This window comes from Paramisgurnus dabryanus, chromosome 7, assembly GCF_030506205.2.
Source record: "Paramisgurnus dabryanus chromosome 7, PD_genome_1.1, whole genome shotgun sequence".
In the NCBI taxonomy this organism is placed as follows: Eukaryota; Metazoa; Chordata; class Actinopteri; order Cypriniformes; family Cobitidae; genus Paramisgurnus; species Paramisgurnus dabryanus.
Genome location: NC_133343.1, coordinates 28,591,154 through 28,606,435, shown reverse-complemented (window position 1 = coordinate 28,606,435; position 15,282 = coordinate 28,591,154). Strand labels below are relative to the sequence as shown.

The 15,282-nt window shown below is 38.5% G+C and overlaps 1 protein-coding gene across 2 annotated transcripts; it reads left to right on the top strand.

The window, feature by feature from the left end:
- Positions 1–682: 682 nt before the first annotated feature.
- On the top strand, positions 683–13,670 carry ube3a (ubiquitin protein ligase E3A). Of its 2 annotated transcripts, none has more exons than XM_065272562.1 (11): positions 683–841; positions 1,732–1,814; positions 4,616–4,733; positions 5,867–7,113; positions 7,230–7,374; positions 7,895–8,100; positions 8,580–8,744; positions 8,836–8,991; positions 9,085–9,158; positions 9,375–9,518; positions 12,277–13,670. In XM_065272562.1, exons 3-11 carry the CDS (start codon positions 4,691–4,693, stop codon positions 12,395–12,397), a joined length of 2,301 nt encoding a protein of 766 aa, XP_065128634.1. In that variant the 5' UTR covers positions 683–841; positions 1,732–1,814; positions 4,616–4,690; the 3' UTR covers positions 12,398–13,670. The 2 variants fall into 2 exon arrangements, with proteins under 2 accessions (XP_065128634.1, XP_065128633.1); XM_065272561.1 differs by having other exon boundaries at positions 4,420–4,733.
- The last annotated feature ends 1,612 nt before the right edge of the window (positions 13,671–15,282 follow it).

Genomic DNA, 15,282 nt, shown 5'->3' with positions numbered 1-15,282 from the left:
ACCATGTTCAGATCAATAGATTGTAAGTCAGGTCCTTCACGACTTGTCAAGTGCTTGTGAAATGTGATTGGGGTCTGTTGATATGACAAGCTGTCAGTACATGAACAGCCAACGGCTTCTTGACAACCAGGGAATCGTAAAATATTCAGATTGTGTTTCTATTATTTAATCTGACTTATTTAAAGATTTATCACTTACATTGATTTTATTCTTACGGGTTTTCCTTTCGATTTGTGCCATCTGCTGATGGACTTTATTATTGCAGGAGATTCGATTATGCATAGGTCAGTGATAAGTGAGGCAGGGGGGCGTTTAATACGCCATCGTACAAAACGTGCCTTTTCGATAAAAATGTGCATAACAAATGTGGGGAAAAAATGATACTTTAACCCAGTCATAAGGTACCAAAGGGGTGGTTAATGGTTTTCTTGTTATTAAAATTGTCTTACTTTAACTAACAGTATTAATTAAATACTGTATTGATTTAATTATATTAGTTTAACAGTATTTTAATACAAAATTGCTTCGCTGCTTTTTAAATAAATAATAATTTATTAAGATTAATTTAAAAAATACATTCAGCTTTAAAACAAAACTTTTTCTTAAATCTTAAACACGACTAATTTGACTTGTAGCACGACACTGCCGAAGCGCGGTGCGCTTCTTGATGGTCGCCCTCGTGTCGCGTTGCATTGTGGGATAGCTCTCAGTGTTTGCCTCGGTTGATCAAGATGGCCGCGAATATTTTGTGGAGGGGCTGGAGCTGAATTGACGCCACACTCTGAGCGACTGTGATGTTGAGAGTCCGGATTTGTTGGCCCGCGTCAAAGCACCCGCAGAAGTAAGCTGTCACAACGTTTATCGCGCTTTTCCCGCCGAATCGCTCCCTCGAATGGGGAAACGAGCGCTGTTAGGCCAGTTAGCCGCGCTGCTAACGCGCTTCGGGGAGGGACGGAGGGGTTCTGGTAAACAAGCGAAATCATGATAACGCTTATCGCAAGAGTACACTTCCGCGTTTAATGCGATCTCGTTTAAACAATTGGACCGCTTAAATAATACCCGTCGGTGTCTATGAATGTCAGACGGTGGCTAATCCCAGCTAAGCTAACTAGTTAGTCAGCTCTTTTATACCATTATGCTCCATGACAATTACTGCAAGGTGACCAGATATGCTTTAAACGCGCTGTTCGTGGTATCTTATGGCTACGTTTGTCTGTTTCGTATGTGGGTGTGTGCTTTTAAACGATCTGTTGGAGATTGACAAGGCTAAAGGTGTTTGTGCACTGTCATACCCCCTGCCTGCCCCTTTGCGGCCTCTCCTCCCTCTGTCCCGGGTTAACGGCTGTTTACCGGTATAGAGGATGCTGCGTTGCGAAACCCTTCGGTGTGTTTTTAGTCCTGAACTCCGTTTTAATTTATAGTGTTGATGCGATTGCAGCCACTTGGGTCGTGGCTTAAAATCTAGTGAGCTGTCTACCTAAACTGTATTTTTAGGCACTGCACACTTGCAGAGAATGGTGTCTGGAGAGTGAACTTACTAGGTTTTAAGACACACTCCGTGTTGACATTCTGCTTCACTTATACCTGTCACGTTGGGTTTATGTTTACCAACATGAAGTCTTTCTCAATCGTTTTAAACTGGTTTTGAAGGGGTTATCTGGGGTATTGTCTGTACAGCAGTGAAGATATTAATGTGTTATTGACAATAAAGTATTATCTGTTTATTTGCAGGATTGCTACCTGACCAACTTTTGGTCTTCTTGAGTTTAGTGCTGTAGAAGAGTGTGATATTGGACACTTCAAACAAGTCTAATGTAAGTTGTCTACTTGGACAAATCATATATTTTGTTATTGGTATCCTGTATTTGAATGTTTAGTCCTTGTTGCTATGTTTTTAGTTGAGTGTTTTACTTAGGTTGTTCCATAACTAGAGATGCACCAATGTATCTGCCATCAATATTTATCGGCCAGTTAAAATAAAGATTAAAGGCATAAGCATGAAAAAGTGGATATAACAAACCAATAGGTTAATATTAGTAATTGCATAAAGCCACAAAGTTGTGTAATGCCTGCTACAAAACACATTGGATAAAATAAATTAATATTTGCTTAAAAAAAGAAAAATCTTTAAGCAAATCGGAAAACAAATATTGTAAATCATGTGAGTAGTGATCACTCACTCAGGTGAGCCGTGCTACTAAATACCAGTAAGTTTATATCAAGAAAGTATTGTATAAATACCCTCAAAAAATTGTCATTTGCAGTTTTTGCATTTATATTTAACACTAACAATTTTATATCATTATCGGCCAATAGTTGTTTGATAAAATTTGTATCTGGCAAAAACATTGGTGCATCCCTACGTATTACCCACTTGTTTTGCACCAGTCATAGACAATTTCATCAGTGTCTCTGGGTTCCCCAAACAAATCTTAGTATCAGTGGCCAATTGTCCACCAAAGCGCTTAAAAATGGCTGAAAACGTCTTTTGAAAATGCAGACTGTGCCGCATGGCAGAACCCTCTCAGCTGAGCGCTTTTTTTGCCATGATGCTTCTGTTTTGTTTAACAGTCGTTGTACATTGTACTGGTTGGTTAGTGTGGTATTTGTCCTGCTTCTCGTTCACTGTGATTAAGTAAAAAGTGACAGACAATCCGACCTTTTTTTTTTTTTACTGAAGTTGAACATTTTAACTTCCTGCAACCTTTAAAAATCCACTGAGTAAGGCCGTGCGATATTTACCAGAATTCATATCTTGGTAATTTTGAGATGGATGGTGGTATGATATACAAAATATCCTGTTAAATTCTACAAAGTGTAATAAACCTCTTGTAAGATGTCACGATCACCAGTGTATGATGAAAATTAATGTTCTGTTTAAAGGAAAACACCACCTTGTTTCAATATTTTACTATGTTCTTACCTCAATTTAGATCTTTTTCCAATTTGTGCACTTAATCTTTGTACAATGTGATTGTGTTAGCATTTAGCCTAGTCCCATTCATTCCTTAGGATCCAAACAGGGATGAATTTAGAAGCCACCAAACACTTGCATGTTTTCCCTATTTAAAGACTGTTACACGAGTAAGTACGGTGGCACAAAATAAAACGTGGCAATTTTTTTAAGCAGATAAAAATGAGAACTATATTGTATGGCGGAAGAGCACTTGTGCAATAATATTGACAAAAGTTTGAGCGAGAGGTTGGGTGTAGTCAGGAGGGTTGATGTTACTGCGAGCCAATCGATGTGCTGCAAACAATATAGTTCTCATTTTTTATCCACCACGTTTTATTTTGTGCCACCATGCTTACTTGTGTAATTATTCTTGTAACAGTCTTTAAATCGGAAAAACACAGAAGTGTTTGGTGGCTTCTAAATCATCCCAGTTTGGAACCTAAGGAATGAATGTGGCTAGGCAAAATGCTAACACATTTACAACGCCCTGTACAAAGATTAAGTGCAAGCATTGAAAAAAGATATGCATGTATTAATTCGTCTAAGTTGAGGTAAGAACATAGTAAAATATTGAAAAATGGTGGTGTTTTCCTTGAAAAATATACACCTGCACAGCATGCAAGTTGGTTGAAAAGCTTACATCAGTGTCCATTTCTGGCAGAGCTTCTTTTGCAAAGACGTAATGTCATATCAAGCCCTACCTATATAGACGATATTGTCTTAATCTGTATCCCGCTGAGAAAAAATAAAGATGTGTTAACAAAACTCTATACCACTCAGCCCTTAACAGAATAAATGCTTAGCACATCAGCTGCCAGTGTTGTTTAAAAACGCGGCCCTCCCATAACAAATAATTGAAAAATGCGCTGACCTCAGGAAAAATGCTTTGGTGGACATGTGTAAGACAAAATGAATGTGTCTTTTTGATGTGTTATGCTGCGTACACACCAAATGCAAAGCATCCCGTTCCTCGCTTTAGATTACTTGCGCGATTTAACTTTGTGTTGTGCAAAGTTGAATATTTGTAACTTGCGCGAAGATGCATTTGAGGCGGATAGCGCGTGTTTGTGCGACAATTGCACCGCCTAATTCACGTCATTTGCATCGCGTCTTTGCATTTGCATAGTTTTTTTCGCTTGTGGTGTGTACGCAATTCGACTACATCAAGAATATTGCATGAGTATTTGTTGTTCCTGGAACATTTTGCATGAGTCAACTGCATTATAGAGCCTCCTTTTAAAATACTCCTTGTAAGTTTGGTATAGGCTAATGCTCACCTTTAGGAAATCGTATTTAAAACACATATTGTGTGCACATGCAACGATCATGATTTAATGTGTGAATACTGAAACGGATGGTGCACTTGGTTTTTATTAGTAGTGTGGTACTTGCTCTGTCTTGAACTTAGTTTGTGATTGAATCATACTAATACACCTGCCGCCCTGTTTGAATGTCTGATACAGGAAGCGAGCGGCTGCAAAGCATTTAATTGAGCGCTACTACCACCAGTTAACAGAGGGCTGTGGAAATGAGGCCTGCACGAATGAGGCTTGTGGCTCTTCTCCGGGTTTCCAGCGCATGGATAACAATGCAGCGGCCATCAAGGCCCTGGAGTTGTATAAGAATAACGCCAAACTGTGTGATCCTCATCCCTCTAAGAAAGGAGCCAGTTCAGCCTTCCCAGAGAACAGTGCCAAAGGAGCTCACAATTTCTCTGCGTGCAGCAACGGGAAGATGAACCATAAGGACCTGCCACCCTCGAGGGAGGACTTTAGAGGTGAACATGCGATATTAACATTGTGAAATTATAGTGCGATAGATGCTATCTATCTATTTGATGAGAACATTGAAAAATTCAATATCCATCTAATTGCCTCTGATATTAAAATTTTATTTGAAAATGAGATTAAAGCAGTCAGATTTCCCAAAAGAAAAGTCATCTTTTCTGCGAAATACAAAATATTAAATACAAAGTGTTTAACTGTTATGCTTTAAAAGTAGTGTAAACGCATCATAAGTACTCAATTCTAAGTCTTTTGAAGATGCATGCAATTTAAATGTGCATATTCAAATCGTCAGAGCTATGGCAGATGGAAAGTCAATAAAGAGTTATTTAAAGGCTGGAGATCGGTGCTGTTGTACAAGGTTTTCTTGCACTTAAAGGGTACATATCATGAAAATCTGACTTTTTCCATGTTTAAGTGCTATATTTGGGTTCTTAGTGCTTTTGTCAAACTAGAAAATGTGAAAAAGATCAACCCAGTAACTTAGTTTTGGTAAACCATTCTCTGTAAGCATTTGAAAAAATAGGTCATTGAAATTTGGCTCCCCTTGTGATGTCAGAAGGTGATAATACTGCCCCAATCACAGCACTGCCATTTAATGCGGAGATCAGCTTATTTGCATTTTAAAGGACACACTCAAAAACGGCACACTTTTCTCACACCTTCAAAGTGGCAATTTTAAACTGCTTTAAAGGGACACAAGGCAGCATTTTTATGTTAATAAATCATCTTCGTAAGTCGGTATATGGTTAAATGACTCATTACATGACGAATGAAGACTCTCTCGCCCGCCCCTACCGTCTGTAGGAAGAATACCCCACTTGCAAGTTCGCTGTATCCGACCCGGTGTCCTTCAGTTTCGTATAGTCTTAGATATAGAACGCATTTACTCCCAGACACTAGGGGGAGCTAGTAGAGAAATAATACTCAGACTTGCCTTGTGTGCCTTTAATAAATTATTTGAGGTGTATTTTGAGCTAGAATTTCACGTACGTACTCCGAGGACACCAAAGATTTATTTAACATCTTAAAAAAGTCTTGTGAAATGTCCCCTTTAACCATAATTTTGAAGAAACCTACCACATACTTTTTTACAGTATAAATGCTTTACCATGTTCTTTGGCAGATCTGAATTACTTGACTGAAGAGAAGGTGTACGAAATCCTGAGCATCTGCAGTGAGACCGGGGACTATTCTCCTCTAATCCGAGTCATCGGTAGGGTTTTCTCCAGCGCCGAGAGTCTGGTCCAGAGTTTCCGTGAGGCGAAACAACACACCAAGGAGGAGCTCAAGTCCCTCCAGGCCAAGGATGAAGACAAGGATGAAGATGAGAAAGAGACGGCCTCCGGCTCATCCACAGCCATGGAGGTTGAACCCGAGGCCTCTGCGTCAAGCTCAGACGGGTCATCTCACGGGGAAAACAACGTTCAAAAGTTGGACCGTGTAGAAGTTTCTGTAGACATTGATGCAGTAAGAAGAGTGTACGAAAGACTGTTATCGAACGAGAAGATCGAAGCGGCATTCCTCAACGCGTTAGTCTACTTGTCGCCCAATGTTGAATGTGACCTCACCTATCACAATGTGTACAACGCCGACCCTAATTACCTGAATGTCTTCATTATCGTCATGGAGAACAGTAACCTCCACAGTCCAGAATACCTAGAGATCGCCCTCCCGCAGTTCTGCAAGGCCATGAGCAAGCTACCTCTTCCTGCTCTGGCCAAGCTGGCACGGTTGTGGTCACAATACGGTGCAGAGCATATCCGTCGTCTGGTCGAGACCTTCCAACAACTTATAACCTACACGGTCATCAGCAACGAGTTCAGCAGCGACAACTTGGTAAACGAGGACGATGGTGTGGTGGCGGCCACCAAGTGCTTGAAAATTGTCTACTATGCAAATGTTCTGGGCGGCGACCTGGACACCGGTCACAACGAGGAGGAGGAAGAAGAACCGCTCCCGGAGTCCAGCGAGCTGACCCTGCAGGAGCTACTAGGGGAGGAAAGACGCAATAAGAAAGGCCCACGCGTGGACCCCCTGGAGACAGAACTGGGCATCCGTGCCTCGGATTGTCGAAAGCCCCTTATCTCCTTCGAGGAGTTTATCAATGAACCACTTAATGATGTGTTGGAAATGGACAAAGACTACACCTTCTTCAAGGTGGAGACAGAGAGCAAATTCTCCTTTATGACCTGCCCGTTCATTCTTAACCCTGTGACAAAAAATCTTGGTCTGTACTATGACAACCGAATCCGTATGTACAGTGAACGTAGGATTACTGCCCTCTACAGTTTGGTGCAGGGACAGCAACTGAACCCCTATCTGCGATTAAAAGTGCGCAGAGACCACGTCATAGACGATGCACTTGTCAGGGTAGGTCTGCGGGAGCTGTAAAAGATAAATATATAAGTTTGAATTATATAAAAGAAATGATTGGATGTACAGTGATTGTGTTCCATGGTCATTTCTTTACATTTAATTGGTTTTAGCTGGAGATGATTGCTATGGAAAACCCAGCAGACCTGAAAAAACAACTGTACGTGGAGTTTGAAGGAGAGCAAGGAGTAGATGAGGGAGGCGTATCGAAAGAGTTTTTTCAATTGGTTGTGGAGGAGATCTTTAACCCAGATATAGGTAATTATCATACGGGATTCCTATACGTTACATTTTGTATGCATACCAACACGGTTTATTCTGTTAAATTAATATACAATACAATGCAAGTTTATGTATATGGATGGCACATTTAAAAACAATAGAAATTGACCAAAGTGCTTTACAAGGTTAAAAGAAACAAAACAACTGGAGAAACAAATTAAAGCTAGTAACAAAAGATAGCAATATCAATATGAGTCAAATGATATTGAAAGCCATGGAAAAAAGTTCAGTTTTCAGGGCAGATTTGAAAATTGATAAAGTTTTAATTAAGACTTAATATTCATTCATGTTGATGATGTGTCTTGTTGTCACTGGTAAAGCGAATAAATGTTTTTTTCAGTTTGGGGTGGTTTGCATTAATTTCAACCACATTTCAAATCTATTCAAATTCAGTATTAAAATGCTTTATACGGTTTTACATTGTTGCAAAGCAGCTTTATAATAAATACATGTTGGCAGTGCACATATCTAATGCTCTCGCTTGTTTTTCTCACAGGCATGTTTACCTATGATGAAAGCACAAAACTTTTCTGGTTCAACCCTTCATCTTTTGAAAACGAAGGCCAGTTCACCTTGATAGGCATCGTCTTGGGCCTAGCTATCTACAATAATTGCATTCTCGACGTGCACTTCCCTATGGTAGTTTACAGAAAACTAATGGGAAAGAAAGGAACGTTTCGAGACCTTGCAGACTCTCATCCGGTAAAACTTACAATTTCTTTTATAATCTTGGTAAAACATTTGTTTTGAAAAGCGACTTTTGTTTCTCAGCTAAACAAAATGGAACAACACTGAGGGGCAATGCACGGGCTGCAGGCAGCCTCCAGCAACACAGAGCTGCCTGTGGGCGCCTGTCTGTAATTAATGCCGGTGAAAAACTATCGGCGAATGCAAGCCGCGAATCGGCCGATGCCGATACACCTAAAACCTGCTAAAATCGGCCCGATGTATCGGCCGGCCGATATATCGGTCGATCACTAGCATTTCCTTTTGTATTAAAATGTTTCGTGACACCTCATAAGTCTAATTTCGCGAGAATCACCCATTCGATAGATGCTTTTATCCAAAGTGTCTCTCGGTGCATTTAAAGTAAACCCTTTTAGTTTTTGCTAAAAGTTAGATCAAATAGCGATCGAATTTTCATTGAACTATTCATTTAAATGTAAGGTCTGTTTCTGCAGGTTCTTTATCAGAGTCTAAAGGATCTCCAGGAGTATGAAGGTAACGTAGAAGAAGATATGATGATTACCTTCCAGATCTCACAGACAGACCTGTTTGGAAACCCACTCATGTATGATTTAAAGGAAGGTGGTGACAAAATTCCTGTTACCAATGAAAGCAGAAAGGTCAGTCCACTTTTAAAGGGTACCACCGGCATTGAGTTCAAACAAGTTTTTTTGTGTGTGTGCCAATATAACATGCAATGGGTATTTGCAGGAGTTTGTGGCACTCTATGCAGAGTACATGCTGAACAAAAGTGTAGAGAAGCAGTTCAAAGCCTTCAGAAGAGGATTCCACATGGTAACAAATGAATCCCCATTGAAGTATCTGTTTCGACCGGAAGAAATCGAGCTGCTTATATGTGGGAGCAGGGTAAGTCGAGCGTAGATCCAGGATCATGTTTTTATAGAGTACGTGTGACTAACGCATACATGTAACTCCTCCTCACTTTGTGTTCTTACGCAGAACCTTGACTTTCAAGCACTTGAAGACAGCACAGAATATGATGGTGGATACAACAAAGACTCCCACATTATTAGGTATGTAGATGCATTTTTTGCATTATTTACCTCATAGTTGTAACTATATTGAGTATTGAAAGCTTATATTTGGCCATTTAAAGAAAACAGGCCTATATATACTTATGGTATATCATATCAAATAAGTGTAATTTTTTATCATTAGTTGGACTAAACTGTTTTTTGTGACATTGAAAACCTCTAACGTAAAGAGACATTGTTTTTGACTGCTCGCAGAGATTTCTGGGAAACTGTGCACTCGTTTGGACCGGAGCAGAAGAGGCTGTTTCTACAGTTCACCACTGGCACAGACAGAGCTCCAGTTGGAGGCTTGGGCAAACTCAAAATGATTATTGCCAAAAACGGTCCTGACTCAGACAGGTAAACTCATTTTTTATCCCAAATATGTTTTTGACTTTTATGTAGCTCAACATCAGTTTTCAATTTTCAATCCCTTGCTGGAATAAAAAAAAATAATGAACTAATAGAGCCGGTTTCCCAGACAGGGCTTATTCTAGTCCCAGACTAAAATGCATGTTTAAGCTGCTTAAAAACAACTTGCACTGACAAATCTTAAAATATCTAAGTGCCATTTATTTTAGTTTCAAAACGCAATAAATCCATTTTGACTAATTTGGGTAAAAATGTGTTTTCTATACCAAGAAGTAACAAGATGAAAACCACTATTTTCTGTTACAAACATTCACGTAGCGTGTTTAGGTTATAATAAAATAAAAAATTCAAATCTATAATTTGATTTTCAAAGATTTATTCTAAAAACGGATTATTTTTCCACAAAATGCAATAAATCCATGACAAGGTTTTTTTTTCAAAATGCTATAAATCTATTGAATCAATATATAAATGTGCATTCATCTTTGCATTCATGTTATATTTATTTAGTTGACTAGTGGTATACACTGATTAAAAATTAAACATTAATGGCATTTATTAAAAGACTCACTTGTCATATTAAGAACACTGTCATTGCTGCTGTCATCTTGGGACGTCGTTGCTCAACTTTTTTGACAGCGATCAGCTGTAAAATGTTTAGGTCATGCTTGATTTTCGTTGACTTCAAATAAAATAATGGAAAATTTTTCATAAGATCCCCTGGGGTCAATGTGTTAGCATGACAGAAGCTTGATGCTGTCGTCTGAGAACAAGCAAACATACGGCATTTTTTACATATTATTTGATTTTGATTGCTTATGTTTCTTCAACGCCACAGAAAACCACCACAGGTTTATCAATGCCATCAAGAGTATTATTTTGTTTTTGTTTGTTTGTTGATCACGAAGTACAAAGTAGATGAGGAAAACTAGGATTCCGTGTAAATTATTATTTACAATGCGTGAAATTGTGCTCTGTGATTGGTTAAGCGGATTCTTCTCCATAGAAGGAAGACTGGCGTTTGTCACGGTTTGGAAAACAGAGGGAACAGATGACAGAATAACACAGCAGATATTGGATTTTGCTTAAAATTAAGAATTTATATTTTAATACTGATCAGATACAATACTGATTTTGGTGGTAGCTATTTTTTTAAATGCCGTTTATTGGAACTAAACCTACTTGAATGTCCCAATAACTAAGGCCTAGTCCTAGATTAATCTAAACCCTGTCTGGGAAACTGCCCTATAGTGATTAATAAACACTTAGGGAAAGGATGATAAAATCGTTTTATGAATAGGCAACAAGCAAAGTTCCCAGTAAAACTATTACATAGCCAGGTTAAATACAAGTTAATCTCTAATCAACAGAAAAGCAATTGTATAGAAAAAGGTTTTGGTTAAATAAGGTATAAATTAGGGCTGGGTATTGATTCAGATGTTCCAGATCGATTTGATTTCAATTCACAAAGCTATCAAATCGATTATGATTCAATTCTCTGTTCAATTTTAGATTTCGATCCTTGGGCTGATTTTAATACTTGATTCTTGATTCAACTCAATGAATATAGATTTAATACAAATACAATATTTATAAAAAGAACATTAAAAATAAGTTCACAAGTTGGTAATTAATAAAAAGAAATGAAGAGCCACAAACCTGTATATTAAACTCTTTTATTTTAGGTACACTTGGGTACATTAAAACAGAACCTATCTCTTATTTTCAAATGCATACAATTATGTTAAATACAATACAATTTTGATGCAAGATGAAAAATGTATGCTGAATAAAGTCAGAACAGTCGCATTCCTTGATCAAACTGGATCAGGTTATTTCATAAAAAAAAGAAAATTGATTCATGGCACTTGAGAATCGATTTTGAATCGACTACGTTAAAAAAGATTAATCGAAAAATCTATTTTTTCCCCAGCCCTAGTATAAATTAAAGGTGGAATAATGGTACATTCACACGGGGCGTAAGCATTAACGCTTAACGTAAGGCTTGTCTGAAGCGTGGCCAACAGCCAATCACTGTGGCCGCAACACAAGCTCCGGTCTTCCATAAACGTAATTGGCTGGCTCTGCCTAGGTTATTTGCATAAGGCGATATGATTGGCTGATGCACGCGTTGCTGCTTGAAAAGTTGAGAAATGTTAAACTTCTGCCGCGAGCAACGGCACTGATGCGGCGCCGACAGATCCACAATTCAGTTCGCCAACGCTTGACGTCACCCATTAAAAGTGAATGGGAAGCGTCAACGCTTACGCCCCGTGTGAATGCGCCGTAAGGCTTTTTAGGGGAGATACACTTTTTTCTTCTGATGGCAATTACACGATTTATATATCTCTTTATATTAAATTTTACAACAGGCACATTGCATAGAGCTTAGCTTATATTTCACCCATCAATTATTTATGTTATTGCTGTTAACGATTCACATCATACAAATTTATACATGAAAAGTATGTTTTTCCCCCAATGAAATTTTTTTGGTAATTGTGACCAGGTCTGTGAAAACCCATCTTAAGTCATTTTTGCAGTTTACTGAATAAAATTGTAAATAACATTCTGTAAAAATCGAACCTTGATATCTTGAATATTGACTGGGTAAGGTCATGTCAAATGTAAAATCAATAATTGAAATCTCCATAATTAGATTGAGTATGGATTTCACAGACAGGTTCAAATATGTCTGTCCCATGATATGCATTGAATCATACTTCTTTTCTCCCGATCTGACCAGGTTACCCACCTCTCATACTTGCTTCAACGTGCTGCTCCTCCCTGAATACTCCACCAAGGAGAAACTTAAAGAGAGACTCCTTAAAGCCATCACTTACGCCAAAGGCTTCGGCATGCTCTGAGACACCAGGATCAGCGAAAGAACTCGCTCGTTTGTCCGTCAAAGGAGAAATCCGCTACATCGACAACTTAAAGTAAATATCAAGTTTAACGTAAGCCAACGGAAAAACCGGTTAAATTGGGAACGTTCTGGTGACCGTGTGCCTGTGCCTAAAATAATAGATAAAACCACACTGGACTCTTGGCTCTCTCTCCCTCTTATGTAAGTGTTATGGTTCCCTTTTTGTATGCACTGAGATATAGCATTATTTATTTTAGGAGATGAAATCTCTTACGTCATGTCTGCCAGGAAATCAACTCGCTTTTTGGTTTCTCATTCAAAGGAGGGACGGTTAATAGTTTTCAAAACCTGCAGGACTGATGGCCATCTATACTTAACAAAACAAAGAGATCAAAGGGAGAAAGCGGAGGTTATTGGTATATAATGGTTGAACTGTGAAAGTGCACTTAACTCAATATTCAGAATGTCTTTTAGGGTTTTTTTTTTTTCATTTCTGCCCTTTAACGTTTTATTTTGGCTCATGTGTTATATATATATATATATAGGTCTTCCCTTAGGCTATTGGCACTTGCAGCAATGCTTTCAAAGGTACAGAGCAGCTCCAGTCTCAATTTTGTTCAGGAATCTGTATTTATTGAAGGACTGCATTGTTTGTAATGCCGAATTGTGCTGCTTTTTTACGGCCAGTGTTTTACATTTTACATCAGAGCCTATCTCTCGTTGTCTTTCTCTCTGAATTGATCTGTTAGCCACGTCGACCCATCTCACGGTGCACTCCTGACAAAAACGAATAGTGTTACAAAAGATCTTCCCATAAAACCTTGCAAAAGGTGTTTTATGTTATGTTGGTTTCTGTCTTGTTTTAATTCAAGATGGCAGACTTTTTAGTCAGCGTAAGCTAATTGACAGTGCCCAAATGGAAACAAAACTGTGTTTGTGTTTTAGTTGCTTTTGTTTTCGCTCCGCACAGTGTCTGGCCAAAATTGCTATACCGTTGGATGAAAACGAGGGGAATTGGCACAAATCGTACCACTATCTCGTGCCAAACACTGATATGCTCCGAATCGCCGCTCCGGTTTGTCCAGGCATAGCTGGAAACCCACTTTAGCAATGCCAATTTTTTTTTGTTTCTCCTCTTGCATATTAAATGTGACTGTGGCTTGTTCCACTGCTGATGGCGCTAACATAAAAGGGGGACATAGAACTTGATATTGAGAATGAAAACATTTGATTGTTTCAAGTTATTCTTAAATAAATTCAAAACTGAAAAACAACTGTGTGTGTGTGGATGTGTGATGCAGACAGGGTGTTACTCTCTTTTTGGGGTTTACACAAAGTATATACAAGTGAAATTACAGCTACGGTTTGACAGTATCAAATGTCAACAGGTCCTCATGTTGTAAGATCCTTTATATAACCTATATTGAACCATTATAAAACCAAAACATGAAGTTTTATATCTTGAGGAACTTTTTACGGTGCTTATGACTGGTTCTAGCACTTTTAGCATAGCTTAGCATAATCCATTGAATCTGATTAGACCATTCGCATAGCGCTAAAAAATAACCAAAGCGTTTCGATATTTTTCCTATTTAAAACTTGACTCTTCTGTAGTTACGTCGTTTACTAAAATCGATGGAAAATTAAAAGTTTTCTTGATTAAACTGCCGTAATAATCAAGGACTTTGTTGCTGTAACATTGCTGCAGCAGGCGTAGTGATATTATGCACTGCCTGAAAGTAGTCCCCTTGGTTACTTTCAATAGCATGGGACTATTTTCAGGCACTGTGTAGCATAGATATGTATATAAAGGCTAGATGGCTCAAGGCGGAGTCAGCTGTGTCGTCACTTGGCGGCCATCTTAGGTCAGTGCTGCCATAGTGCTGCTCCCTGCTGCTGTGGACGGAAGGTGAGTGACATACGCCAACTAAAATGCTCGTAACTTGCTGAATTCTTGACGGATTTACAAACGGTTTGGTTTTTTACAAACGTTATTAACGTGGCTATAATTCTGGATGCTTTAACATGTTTCATGAATTTTTTATTTATTTTTAGTATACGTATTCAGTGTCATAGGTACATCTTTGACGTTTATAACAAACCAATCCGTTTGAAAATCGGTAAAAAATTAAGCAAGTTATGGTCATTTAAAAGTACCTGCATCATTAAAACTCAATGCTACGAGTGAGCGAGCGCCCTGTCCTAAGATGGCCGCCAAAATGCGGACGTTCCACTCAATTGGCCATCAGCGCGGACGAGCCATCTAGCCTTTATATACATATCTATGCTGTGTAGTATCACTACACCTGCTGCCACCATGTTACATCAGCAAAGTCCTTAGCTGTGTCTGAAACCGCTCCCTATCCACTATATAGTGCACTATATCGGGTGTCGGCCATTTTGTAGTGTTGTCCGAAACCTGAGTGAACGACTTCATTCCCTACATTCATTCACTACTTTTTACCCACAATGCACTCTGATTTTGAGGGTACATTCGATGTACACTCGTTCACTCATATTTCCCATGATGCAACGGGAGACGAACGCGTAACTTGAATCAGCTGAAGGATACTGACAGTAAACACCAAACATTTAGGTTTATACACTTTTGTTACTTCTTGTTGTCAGTTTTTTTCTACTTTTTGAAAATAAACAAATGAAAAATAATTGCATTATCTTTTATTTAAAATCGAATACACATTTTTATTAAACAATAAATAAACAGCAGTAGATAAATATTATAAGTTGTTTTGCTCTCTTTATTATCAACTAATAGAATAAACATGACTAATGTGAAAAACAGTAAGAAAGTAAACTTTACCATTTCACAGCACAATCAATAAAGCCACACAGGTGTTTATGATGAATCTGTGCGACAGCTCTCTG